This window comes from Thunnus thynnus, chromosome 23 (assembly GCF_963924715.1).
Source record: "Thunnus thynnus chromosome 23, fThuThy2.1, whole genome shotgun sequence".
Taxonomy (NCBI): domain Eukaryota; kingdom Metazoa; phylum Chordata; class Actinopteri; order Scombriformes; family Scombridae; genus Thunnus; species Thunnus thynnus.
This window is the reverse complement of record NC_089539.1, coordinates 25,471,625-25,486,473: the sequence shown is the minus strand read 5'-3', so window position 1 is coordinate 25,486,473 and position 14,849 is coordinate 25,471,625. Positions and strand designations below refer to the sequence as shown.

Here is a 14,849-nt window from a genome sequence, read left to right as displayed (position 1 = left end):
GTAACTAAAATGGCCGCCACGGCCCGTAGGAATGTCATAGAGAGATCAAACCAAAACTCAATTATTCGTCTCATCAAGACCTACAAATCATACACTGACACCTCTGACCTAAATCCAACAGGAAGGCCATCTCCCCCGAGGGCGTTAATGGTATCAGCTTCAACCTTTAATAGGTGACTTATGACACTATTCTGAAAAAAGTTGTTAAAAACTTTGTAATAACTCGAACGGTTTGGATTTAATAAGCCCTGAAAGTTGCAGTGCCACATCACACCTTACAATGTAAACCAATGGGGAGGCAATCTATGGGTATGAACTTTGTGTCAAACAGAGGCTTCTGACGTCTAAACTATAAGTCTGACCACTTTCAAACCTGTATCAATGGATTCGCCACGAAATTTCCTATTATAATATGATTTTTAATGTAAGATTTGGCCAAAGTCATGAGATTTATGAGGAGATTTCACAAGAAGCGTACTCTAAAATCCTCCTCTCCAACTGCTCCTGGTGATGTCACTCCCTCAGTGCTGTGAAACATTCCGCAATACACACTCATTATAAAATCACAGGAGGAGCAAGAAAAGACTTTAAAACTCACACTCTAATATCTCAAAAACAATAAAAGATAGAAAAAACATGTCAATTCAAGATTTGTAGGTTAAAGTCTCGTGACTCATTTAAAGTTCAAATGAAGTTTGTATCTAAAACTATGTGGAAGCAGTAAATGTTCAAAGAGGTGTGGGTTCACTCACACTCTCCATTCAAATATATGAGTATTTCCTTTTCTAAAAATAGACTTGATAAAAATTAGGAAAATAATTTGTTTTCAATTTACTAATTGAAATTCAAGTAAATAGGCCCAAAACCTGCATGAACCCAGGTGTGAACAAGACAGACTTGTCTCACCCTGCAGAAAATTCTCATCCTGTTAATCAAACTTTCAGAATAAAAGCACACCACACTTGTAAGAAATATCCCTCATTTTTAAAAAGCAGACTGATCTGATCCCGACGGGCCAGAGTGCGAGGTCCCGACCGACGCTGCTCGCAGCTTTAATTCTAACTGGTATGTGTGTGACTGTCAGACAGTCCGGGTCCTGGTCTCACCGCTGCAGGTCTTGTTGTCCTGGTTGAGGGAGAAGTGGGCGGGGCATCCGCAGACAAAGCTGCTGACGGGGACGGCGAGGCAGAGGTGGGAGCAGTGGCCGTTGGTGGAGGCGCAGGCGTTCCAGCCACCCTGCCGGGACGAGTGAAACACCAGGATGTCCATGACGTAGTCCAGGTGGCCCTGGATGACGGTGCGGTTCTGCCCGCTGGTCTTGTTGGCGCGTTCGATGCTGCGCTGGCTCCAGTCCGTCCAGTAGATGTAGTCCTGGTACTGGGTGAGGCCGAAGGGGTGAGGGAGGTCGTCGGCGATCACCTCGCGGTCCTGACCTGAAGAAACAGACGCAGAACGTCATCGGTCACGTTGTTTTAGTTTATCATCGAAGGTTTTATACGTCTGACAGGTTGAATTATTGTTTTGATCAACTTTTTCCAACTGAAACAAGAAGAAAACTCACTACATGTATTATAATTTATTATTATTATATTATATAAAGCATCCAGACTCTCTGGTCTGGATCAGGTCTGCTTTCTGTCTCCAGAGTCAAAACCTTCAGTTTTTATGCTCCAAATATCTGAACAAACTTCCAGAAAACTGCAGATCTGCTGCAACTCTCAGTTCTTTAAATCACAGCTGAAGACTTTATTATTTGAGGGTTAATATTTTACACTGCACTGTAACTTTTATTCTCTTGTTTTATCTGTTTTATTCCCTTTTAAGCTTCTTTTTATTTCCAAATTTAACACTTTTTAAATTGTTCTTATATGTCTTTTTACATGTGTTGGCTCTATGTAAAGCACTTTGAACTGCCTTGTTGTACAAATAATACTTTAATAAATAAATAAAATGCATCAACTGATTGAGCCGTTTGTATTACGATGAAAAGCAGCATGTTGTGTTTCTCTCTTTACTGCACAACATATAAAACTTTAATTTCCAGATTGTCAACATTAAGTAAACTGAAACTGAATCATCTTTAAGTTAATGCACCTCAAGCTGCTGCATTAATAGTTTTCATCATGAACTGAGCCTCTAAATATCTCTAAACAAGGACACAAACAAACAACCCTAAAAAGCTTTAACATGTAAAACTACTGTAAGAATCTGTACTTTGTTTCCATATTTTAATCTATTGTCTTCTCATTTCCATGTGTTTGATGTATTCTTGAAGTTTGTGCATATAACTGTATAATTATAACAACTTTTAACACCCGACACAAGACTGTGTTTCAATTTCATGCGAGTATAATTTTGTTTTTGCTGCTCAATAATGTATAAACGGAGCTCGTCGTTCTCCTGAGCTTCCACTCGCATAAATAAATAAGCTTAAATAAATATCAAATCAGTTTTGTTTGCTTCATATCTTCACTTTTTGTTGAATAAATCTCAAAAAGTCTCGATAATTAATGACTGAAACTAAGAAAGCAGGTGTCAAATAAAAAAGTGCAGAAACTAATGAAGCGGTTTGTTGCAGCCGACATCTGCTGCAGGGTTATTTTCTGTCCTCGCCGTCCGTCGCCAAGACTGAGGCTATTTTCCTGCACACAAAATTGGTAGTGTTGTCAGAGCGGTGTGAGCGTGTGCTGAGCCCGGACTCTAATAGCAGTATCGTTTTTTTTTTTTTTTTTTTACGAGTTTTAGAGCTGAGGAATATTATTTCGGGTCCTGGTTTACATCCACCGGCGCGCTGAGAGGGAAAAACTTCAGGATAAAAAACTCGAGGAAATAATACTAATGAATGAATGAATGAATGAATGAATATTTTCTTCTATGACAGTAAACTGAATGTTTTTGACATTTGATGACGTCGTCTTTGGGAAACACTGATCGTTTCACTGATTTCTGGTCATGAAAATGAAAATAATCAGTCAGTTGCAGCCAAACAAACAACAAAACTATTGATTACAGCCAGCTGACCAAATCATTATTTGAATCATTATTATTTAAGACGCAGCAACTTTTAACAGCTTGTTAAATACACGTAGAGAAAACTGCAACGATCAGCTGTTCCTACTATTTAAAGTATTTCATGTAGTGGAGACGTAAACATCGCTCACTAATTCACTGCATCTCCGTCTAACTATTGGTAGTTAACAGCAGCTGGGAATAAACAATACGAATATTTAACGACACATTTAATAACAGTAGAGTCCTCTGCCTGAGGGCGAGGACTCTACTGTTTATCATGTGTTTCTTTCTTTATTACTACGCCACTTCAGACCTAAATTTGACCCCCTAAACATGCTAAATACGAGGAAAACAGAGCCGGCGGCCAAATGAGAGAGAACATGCTTCTTCTTCCTGTCATGTGACGCCGACACAACAACAGAGAGAGAGAGCGTAACCGCAGGCGCGTTGGCGGTGACGTGACGGCGTCTCGTGGTTACCGAGCATGTTGGAGGACTCGATCAGCGTGGTGTCCAGGTCGGTCCAGTAGAGGCGGCGCTCCGCGTAGTCGATGGTGAGTCCGTTGGCTCGGCCCACGTCGGCCACCAGAGTGATGCGACCCGTCCCGTCCATCGCCGCGCGGTCGATCTTCGGCTTCCCGCCCCACTCGGTCCAGTACATGTACCTGAAGGGGGGGGGGGGGGGGGGGGGGGACATTTAATTTAACCCTTTAAATAACAATAATATAACATATTCAAGCTGCAACTGTTTCATGAAGAAGAAACAAGATACAAACTAATAACATGTTAGTTTCATTCATGTCAACAGTTCAACTACTTTACATCTGAGAGCTGCAATTAGACGCTTAATTGATTAGTCAGAGGACAGATAATGATGTCATGTGTTATATCAGGCGACTATTTTGATCATCGCTGAATCATTTTAGTATTTATTTTAATTAAAAATATCAAATATTTGCTGGTTTCAGCTTCTCAAATGTGATGATTTGATGCTTTTCTGGGTCACATGACAGTAAACTGAATGTTTTTGGGCTTCAGACTGATTATTGAAATTATAACGAGCATCTTTCACTAATTTATTTTATGGACAAAACAATTAATAAAAAAACATAACAGGCAGATTAATTCGTCATGAAAATATTCATATCCATCTGCTTTCAGTCGTTATATTTTCACACTTATAAATGTTTTTACTTCTGACAAACAAAACTTAATAATTTACATCTGACATCAAACTTACATCTTTCATTTTATACATTTAATAACCTGATTTATCTCGTTAACACTTAAACACTTTTAACTTCTTTCAGCACATTTAAACATCTTTCACTGCAGCGTCTTTCAGTCTCTAGTTCTTCCTGCTTTATTATTTATTTATTTATTTATTTATTTATTGTTGTTATGTTTTTTTTCTCACCCTTCAGCGGGATCCAGAGCCAGAGCTCGAGGACTGTCCAGATCCTTCCAGACCAGGACCTGTCGGTGCTGCCCATCCAGCTTGGCCACCTCGATGCGGTTGGTACCGGTGTCGGCCCAGTACAGGTTCTTGCCCAGCCAGTCCACCGCCATCCCCTCCGGGTAGTCCAGCCCGAACTCCACCACGTGCTCCAGAGCGCTGCCGTTCATGAAGGCCCGACTGATGGTCTGCAGGGAGAGACGAAGAGATCACATGACCCTTTATTTTACTCTCTACCAGCTCCCGAGGGAAATATCTGCTCTGTAGCTGCTAAATGCTCCACTATGTTCACCAGCTAGTCTACAGCTAACTGTTAGCAGCTAGTCTACAGCTAACTGTTAGCAGCTAGTCTACAGCTAACTGTTAGCAGCTAGTCTACAGCTAACTGTTAGCAGCTAGTCTACAGCTAACTGTTAGCAGGTAGTGTACAGCTAACTGTTAGCAGCTAGTCTACAGCTAACTGTTAGCAGCTAGTCTACAGCTAACTGTTAGCAGCTAGTCTACAGCTAACTGTTAGCAGGTAGTGTACAGCTAACTGTTAGCAGCTAGTCTACAGCTAACTGTTAGCAGGTAGTGTACAGCTAACTGTTAGCAGCTAGTCTACAGCTAACTGTTAGCAGGTAGTCTACAGCTAACTGTGAGCAGCTAGTGTACAGCTAACTGTTAGCAGGTAGTGTACAGCGGCTTTTTACAGCTTTTACTCTGAAAACGACGCTATGAGACGCTGAGAGTGAACCAGAACAGCCAGACAGATAAACAATGAGCTGAAACTCACTATAAAGCTGCAGAGTCGCTGATAATTATCTGTAGGTTCATCACAACGAACCGAGCATCTTTTAAACTGACTTAAAAACATTAAAATAACTGAAATAAATAAATAAAATAACTTAAGTCTAATTAAAGGGTGATTTAAAGATTTTAAACCCTGTTTAAAGGTTACAATCCATTAATGTCTCTATTATGTCCTTTAATCCAATAACACCATCATTTAATCAATATTAACGGGTAAATTAATGGCATTTTAAGGTAAAAATGATGAATAAGATACATCATCAGGCTTAGACTGTTAGTAGATCAGTTCATTGTTCAACATTCATTTTAGTAAATGTATTAAATGAAGATGATTCATTAGATTTACGATCAGTCTGAGTAGATCTGCGACGACTAGTCGATTAATCAATCGACAGATAATTAGTCGCAACTATTTTGATAATTAAATAATTGTTTTGGTCGTTTTTTTCACATTTTATGACTTTTTAATGTCGTTAAATAAACAGAATGAAGCAAAAAGTGAAAACATGAGACTGTTTGGTTTGTAGGGATTCAAATAACGATGATTTTCATTATTGATTCATCTTTTTGACTAATTGATTAAAAACAATGAAAGACGTCACAGTTTCCCATTAGAGAGGAAACTGTGACGGAAGAGTGAGGAAGAGGAGAAGGAACCCGGCGTCTCCTAGGAGACCGGCAGCCAATCAGCAGGCGGCTCACCTTCAGAGTGATGTCGGTCCAGTAGATCCGGTTGTCGGTGACGTCGAAGTCGAGCGCCGACGCCTCCTTGACGCCGGTGAGCGGGATGGCCACGTTGTTGTTGTTGGTCTCCAGGGAGATGCGGCGGATGTCGGTGTGGCGGGAGAAGAGCAGGAAGGCTTCGGGGACGATGCAGGTCTGCATGTCGGCGATGAGCTCCAGGCCGATGGGACAGCCGCACTGCACGCCCTGAGGCTTGTAGAGGCAAAGATGGCTGCAGCCACCGTTGTTCTCCGCACACGGGTTGGTACCTGCGGTCAGAGGAACCTTTAACCTTTGACCTTTGAGCTGAACAACGTCCACGTCTCAAACAGCAGCTGATGTTTCCAAAAATGAACTTTATTCGATCTCAACTTTAAGTCGCTGAACTGCTCAGAAAAGCAGAAACTTTAAAGGTAAATCCATCAGCTGATGAAGATCAAGTGATACAGTCAAAAGCTCCAGAACAGCTGCTAAATGGACCTTATGGACCTTACATAAAACATCGACTGAAACATGAAAATAAAACATGATTCTGACAGAAAGAAGATCTGCTGTCTGACGTCTGCAGCTGCAACGATTAGTCACCAACTATTAAATTTATCACAAACTATTTTGATATCGAGTCATTTTTTTAAGACAAAAACGTCTAAATTCTGTGATTCAGCTTCTAAAATGTGAATATTTTCTGGTTTATTTTAGTCTCTATGACAGTAAACTGAATATTTTTGACCAAACGTTGAGGAAAATCAGTGTAATGCAACTGTTTTTGATTATGTGTTGAAGATTTATGATATAATACACTCATGTATTGTTGATAGATTTATGTTTCATGTCCTTTAAAGCTCATATCAACTGTCTTAATGTGAGCTTCTCTTTAGTGTCATAACCAGTAGAACCAGTGATACCTGAGGGGAGGTACTGGGACCAGTGAGAGATGCAGGGAGGATCAGGAGATCAATGATGATGATGATGATGATGATGATGATGATGATCAACTTTGCCTCTGAATGAGTTTTGTTTTCCTGAAGTTCATTAATTCTCCACCACGCGAACAACTTATTGATTAATCAAGAAAATAATCAACAGACGGATCAATAACGCGTCAGTAGCTGCAACTGACGATTCATTTCACTGCAAAATGTTTTGTTTTGTCCACAAAGACTAAAGGAACCAGATAATATTCACGTTAAAGAAGCTGAATCACAGAAATAAAATGACTCAAACTGATTAATTAATTATCAAAATAGATGGTGATCAATTTAACCCTTTCATGCATGAATTATGATAACCTCAGTCAGGAGGGTTCTTATTCCCCTTTAGGCATGAAAAACAATATTTGAACTTCTTTATTAATTAATTTAAATATTAATTAATTAATTAATTGATTCTAAACCCATCTAAACGCATCTAAACGCATCTACACCCATCTAAACCCCTCTACAACCATCTACAACCATCTACAACCATCTACAACCATCTACACGCATCTACACGCATCTACACCCATCTACAACCATCTACAACCATCTAAACCCATCTACACCCATCTACACCCACCTAAACCCATCTACAACCATCTACACCCATCTAAACCCATCTACAACCATCTACAACCATCTACACCCATCTACACCCACCTACACCCACCTAAACCCATCTACACCCATCTACACGCATCTACAACCATCTACACCCATCTACACCCATCTACACCCATCTACACCCATCTAAACCCATCTACACCCATCTAAACCCATCTACACCCATTTAAACCCATCTACACCCATCTAAATGCATCTACACCCATCTACACCCATTTAAACCCATCTACACCCATCTAAATGCATCTACACCCATCTACACCCATTTAAACCCATCTACACCCATCTAAATGCATCTACACCCATTTAAACCCATCTACACCCATCTAAACGCATCTACACCCATCTAAATGCATCTACAACCATCTAAACGCATCTACACCCATCTACACCCATTTAAACCCATCTACACCCATCTAAACGCATCTACACCCATCTAAATGCATCTACAACCATCTAAACGCATCTACACCCATCTTAACGCATCTACACCCATCTACACCCATTTAAACCCATCTACACCCATCTACACCCATTTAAACCCATCTACACCCATCTAAATGCATCTACACCCATCTACACCCATTTAAACCCATCTACACCCATCTAAACGCATCTACACCCATCTACACCCATCTAAACCCATCTACACCCATTTAAACCCATCTACACCCATCTAAAGCCATTTAAACCCATCTACACCCATCTACACCCATTTAAACCCATCTACACCCATCTACACCCATCTAAACCTATCTACACCCATCTACACACATCTACACCCATCTTATAGCTGTCCACTGCAGTGATGAAAGGGTTAATAATTGGCAACTAATCTGAACGCAACATTCAACAGTCTCTTCATCTCCAAACGCTTCTACTTTAACAGTTTTTGATGTTTTCAGTTTCTGTCTTTGAAGCTCAAAACTTCCTGCAGATATTTAACATGAGACTGGAATAAACACGTGAACATGTGTTTGTTTTAACGACTAAATGGACAAGTGTGATTCCTGGAGTCCAAGGAGGAGGAGGAGGAGGAGGAGGAAGGGTATCAGCTGAGTTCAAGTGTTAATATATTATTATTATTAATGTGAGAGTCTGCAGGACTGAACACGACTTCAAAACATTAAATTTCATCTGGAGGTGATGAAGACAGAGGGTCCTGATGTAACTTTATATTTATCACATATTCATAACTTAACTTCACTGTTGTTCATATTATGCAGAATAAATCATGAACTTATTGACTCAGATTCATGTCAGAACTTCTCATCTGTACGTAACAATAATTCATAATAATATGATTATCAATCAAGGTGATCTGGACCTGACATGAGGAGGATTGATTGCAGCTGCGACTCACCGAAGCTCTTGTGGACGTACGTGGCCTTCAGGCCCATCAGGTCGGGCAGCTGGTCAATGATGAACTCGCGCTCGGCGGTGCGTTTGTGGACGCGCTCGATGCTGCGGCGCTGCCAGTCCGTCCAGTAGATGTAGTCGCCCAGCAGAGTGAAGCCGAAGATGTGAGGAAGTTTGTCCTCCACCAGCACCCGTCGACCCGTCCCGTCCATGTTCATCACCTGAGAGACACACACACACAGACGGGAGCAGAGTTATCACCTGACACACACACACACACACACACAGACGGGAGCAGAGTTATCACCTGACACACACACACACACACACACACACACACACACACAGGAGCAGAGTTATCACCTGACACACACACACACACACACACACACACAGGAGCAGAGTTATCACCTGACGCACACACACACACACACACACATAGACGGGAACAGAGTTATCACCTGACACACACACTGACAGGAGCAGAGTTATCACCTGACACACACACACACACACACACACACACACACACACACACACACACACACACACACACACACACACACACACACACACACACACAGACAGACACAGACGGGAGCAGAGTTACACACTGAGCGCGCTCAGAGCTGAACACTTCCTGTTACTATATTTTCTGCATATTTTCAGGTCTCGTGTATTAATGTTGTTTATTCACTAAAGAGATAAAAAAACATGAGATTTAAACCATTTAGAGCAGAAAGAATGATGCTGATCTGCTTAATCAAGCTGCCAGAATTAATCAGCAACTATTAATCAATTAATTATCATATTTTTAAGTCTTTTGTCAGCTGTGAGAATAAACAGATTTTCTCCAAAACATTTCTCGTTTCCAGCTTCATGATATTGAAAACGTGTTTCTTTCCTGTTTGTGTAACTTGAACATGTTTGAGTTTCAATAACAAGTCGATCAATATAAAGTGATCAGTTATTCGTCATATATGACAGTAAACTGAATTGTTAGACGGTTTTATACGTCTCTGCTGTGGGAAATTATAACAGTTTTCTGAAGATTCACAGACTTTATGAGTTGATTTATTGAGAAAATGATCAATAGACTTCTTTCAGGCTGCTGGTCGGACAGAAGAAGCGATTTGAAGACGTTAACTTGGCGTTTAGGAAATTATAACGAGCATTTTTTAACTATTTTCTGACGTTTTATAGAGCAAAAGATTGATGGATAATGAAAATAATGGTTAGTTGCAGCTCTGTGGTTAAAATCTGCTGAACAACAGAGCCGTAAACAGTCAAACTAAGAAAATCAAACCTACAACTAAAATCATTAAGACGTTTTTCCTTTGAGCAGACGGAGACAAAACAAACACACGTTCAGCAGATTATTTTAGATGTTTCAGAGACTGGAAGCCCCTCAGAGCGCAGTATTTCCCATCATGCCCGGTGGACAGACAGACGGATGGACGGACGGGGGCTGGGCAGAGTCTCCACATTGTGTTTCTTCACTGTGGATACTGAGCGCGCTCAGAAGAGCTCAGTGCGAGCTGGCAGCACATCGCAGCGCCGCTAATTAGAAGCAACAGCCGGAGCAAACAAACAACGGCAGCATATGGCCGCCACATTTCCTCCTTCTTCTTCTTCTTCTTCTTCTTCTTCTCCTCTCACACAAACTTTGACATCTCACTTTGAGTTTGTGAAACGATCCGATCAGCAGAACCTGGAGCTAAAAACAAAAAACTAAAAACACTGAAAGAAAAAACACGGATCATTTATGACTGAAGGAGACAACAAAGTTCTGCTGAACAGAGTGATCTGCAGTGTTTCATTAACCCTTTAATAGCGACGCCAGAGCAGAATTTACCTTCAATTACACACAAATCTAATTATGTGGAAGCAGGAAGCAGATGAAGAGGAGCCACTTCATCATTTATATGACAACAAGCGGTTTAAGTGATTATTGGTGATGATTTTTTTTAAGAAAGAAAGTCCAAATTCTCTGATTCCAGCTTCTTAAATGTGAATATTTCTGGTTTCTGACAGTAAACTGAATATATTTCATTTGTGGACGGTTGGTTCAGCTGCTTCTTGGACTTTCTTTGGATACTTTTCACCATTTCCTGACGTTTTACAGCCCAAATGATTGATTGATAATAACAATAATGGTTATTTGCAGGTGGAGAGAGGCAGCAGCAGCAGCAGCGGCAGCAGCAGAGTCTCTCGTGTGTTAAATGAAACCAGAGGCCTTGTTGTTGTCGTCTACTGGCGGGTTGAGGTCAGGCTTCAACAGCTCTTTATTGATCCCAGATCCTACCTTCAACATTCAGTAGTAACTTCAGTTATCAATCAATCAAAGATCTATAATCATGTTCATCTGCAACATGAGAGCGACTCTTCATGTCCTGATTTACAGCTAAAAGTTCAAAAAGCTTCCAGATTTAGATTTGATTAGAACGGAGGATGAAGCTTTCATTTGTTTTTTTTTTTAATAAACATCTGTGTTTTTCATCAACAGGAGGAGAAAATAACGTCTTCACATTTATTTATTCATGAAGCGGATCAGATGTAGATGTTGTTGTTGTTGTTGTTGTTGTTGAGGCTGTGCGTCTCCGGGGACGCTGCTCTGTGACGCTGTTGTTCATGTGTGTTTGATGCTGGCGGGTTTTACATGCTGAATTGTTTAGTTTGTTGTTGATGACACAACAGGACATAAATAAAGCTGAAGATTGTCTCCTTTCATTCAGCTGCTCAGGTTTCTGTCGCTGAGAAAAAGATTCAAGTTTGGTCAAACGAACAAAAACCTGAAAGTGTGGAAATAAAGAAGTTTTCAGCTTCTTCATCTCAGTTTGTAACAATGAAACCAGCTGTCGCACTTAAAGGACGTGTTCCTAATATTATATAATATTTAAAGTCTGTTTCACACAGTAAAGTAACAGATGATACCTATATATATGTTATCTCTATATATGTATGTATGTATATATATATATATATATATATATATATAGATAGATAGATAGATAGATAGATAGATATCTATATCTATCTATATGTTATCGACATCTATATAGATATATAGATAATATATATATCTATATCTATATATATTATCTATATATCTATGTTATCTATATATATATATCTATATGTTATCTATATATCTATATCTATCTCTCTCTCTCTCTCTCTCTCTCTCTCTCTATATATATATATGTGTTATCTATATCTATATATATCTATATATCTATATATCTATATATCTATATGTATATATATATCTATATATCTATATATATATCTATATATCTATATATATATATCTATATCTATATCTATATATATATATATATGTATGTATATATATATATATATATATATATATATGTATGTATGTATGTATATGTTATCTATATATCTATATCTATATATATATATATATCTATATCTATATCTATATATATATATATATGTTATCTACAGAGCAAATAGTCCTTCTGGTAATATTTTAAATAAAAACAGTAAATATCTGCTGGTTTCAACTGTCAGATATGAAGATTGATTCAGTAATATCTGATTATTTGGAGGTTTTTGACTGTTATTAACATTTTATTGAGATGAATAGATTATAAGAGTAATCATTAGTGTTAGTTGTTGTCATTATGGATAATCTCCTGATTATAATCTGATCTAAAGCTTGTCAGGAAATAGTGAAAGATGAATGTTATAAACACCTGAAGAAGCCCTCAGACGTTTGGTTGAAAGCACCGGAAGAAGCTAGTAAGTGAACTAATCGATCATAAAAAGCGTCATTGATTTTCAGGCGTGCAGACGTGTTGAGATTATTCCTAAAACGTGCAGCGATGTGAAGAATCTGCAGAGAGAAGAGTCCTTTAACTCATCCGCTCAGCGTGGAGCGACGCTATTCGCTGCTCCCAGAACAGCCCCTGCATGGCCCGCCGCCATCTTTCAACACACACACACACACACACACACACACACACACACACACACACACACAGAAACGTGGAGTATAAATATAAAATGAAGTTTCCATCCTCAGCGAGATGGCCTCAGCCAAAAGGTCTCCGCTGGTTTGGGAGTTGTGACCGCAGTGCGGCGACGGTTTCAGATTCTGGGTCTATTCTAAACAGAGCCGACCGCAGCTGGAGAGCAGGCCGCAATCGGAACCAGATGTGGGATCTCGCCGCAAAAACCGGCTCTGCGAGGAACCTGAGGGGAGGGAGGGAGGGAGGGAGGGAGGCCCTCGAGTGACAGCGGAGCCTGGAGGAGGAGGAGGAGGAGGAGGAGGAGGACGGGGGGGGCGAGGTGGGGTCGTGCCACCCCAGAGAGGAAAACCAGGAAAATAAAAAAAAACTACCCAAAAACATGGTGAGATGGCGTGAGGACAAAAACCGCAGAGAAGGAGAAGCTGGATCCGTAGTGAGGAGTGACGACGAGATTCATCTGATACAGAATATTAATATCTGCTGAAGGAGCCTTGATCATCCAATCAAAAACTTCCTGATAATTAACTGAAACGTGTCTGAAAACACCAAATATTAAGACTCTATAATAATCATGAATAATAATCACGTTGACACCAGGATCTCCCCTCTGAAGGCTGACAGGAAGTAACAGAAACCCGACACGGAACATGAAACACCGACCTCGATCTTGTCCGTCTTGGCGTCTCCCCAGTAGATCTTGCGTTCGTCGTAGTCGAGCGCGAGGCCGTTGGGCCAACCCAGCGACTCGTTAACCATCACCACTCGCTCCATCCCGTCCAGATCCGCTCGCTCGATCTTCGGCACCTCGCCCCAGTCGGTCCAGTACATGTACCTGAACAAGAGAAGAAGAAGAAGACAAGTCGTCAGTACGGCACGCCGGCGTCTTCATCATCAGTTTGTCTTCTATTGTCGGAGCTGTAACGATGAAAGGAGGAAGAGGAGGAAGAGGAGAGAGAGAGAGTCTTAAACGACATCCAGACGTTTGTACATATATGAATGAATCAGAGATATAAGAACCATGTTGATGGAATATTGATCACTCTTCATCGTAACCGGATCAGCCAGCGAGGATCAATACGTTTAGTGACATCATTCTGTCTGATATCCAGCGGTGATGTCACAGAGTGTGTTTTTTTTTAGATGGAGAAAAAAAGTCAGAAATGTGACGATTCATCTTATAAATATGATCAATAATATAATCTTTGTTACAGTGTGAGTTTGATGTTTCACACAGTTATGATGCTCAGATTAAAGATCAATTGATTTATCTAATAATCGACTATGTGGTGTATTTTCATTAAAAGTCATTGGTGTGCTTAAAGACAATATTAAGCGATGCAGATTGATTTTATAAGTTTATAAGCAATAAGGGCTAGTGGGATACAATTTGTATTGGTGTAGTTATAATCTCATGAACCATATTTAATCACACTGTACGTATAGAGGCACGGTAGAAGAATCATAATCATACACTGGAGAAATTTGAGTGTGTTTGTATTACATGTCACTTTGCTTGGGTCTGCTAAAGTCTTCACCTTTTAAAAAAATACTCTCTGGAGGAGATCAAGAAATAAGGGTGTAAAATGACGAGAATAACAGACAAGACAACTTGGCAATAATGGTGTAAAATGATTCCCAATACTTATATATAAAAATTGGATATAATCAGGTAGAATTGAATATGCCAGTACATATCCTCAAACAGCTCAAAACCTGTTTTGAAGAGTTTTGACCAACAACGAGTGACGGAGATAAAAAGTAACATAATAATTGGTCAAAAATTAGGGAGGGTGGATGATAAGGTGTGACCTAAGCCGACCCAAGGGCATAAAAACAATGTCCCAAAGAAAAACCTTTGGAGCGATTTGATTCGTTGTAAAAGTGCTGATTGCTCCCCTTTTTTGCCGGC

At 40.0% G+C, this 14,849-nt stretch overlaps 1 protein-coding gene across 1 annotated transcript in view; it reads right to left on the bottom strand.

Moving 5' to 3' along the window:
- Positions 1-14,849, bottom strand: part of lrp6 (low density lipoprotein receptor-related protein 6) — a 56,738-nt gene that overhangs the window by 19,183 nt on the left and 22,706 nt on the right. Inside the window, exons 7-12 of the mRNA XM_067582356.1 lie at positions 13,601-13,772; positions 8,947-9,163; positions 5,962-6,251; positions 4,429-4,655; positions 3,492-3,676; positions 1,107-1,433 (exon numbers count right to left, since the gene is read on the bottom strand). Of these exons, the coding sequence (XP_067438457.1) occupies positions 1,107-1,433; positions 3,492-3,676; positions 4,429-4,655; positions 5,962-6,251; positions 8,947-9,163; positions 13,601-13,772 (1,418 nt within the window). The remainder of the gene's footprint in view (positions 1-1,106; positions 1,434-3,491; positions 3,677-4,428; positions 4,656-5,961; positions 6,252-8,946; positions 9,164-13,600; positions 13,773-14,849) is intronic.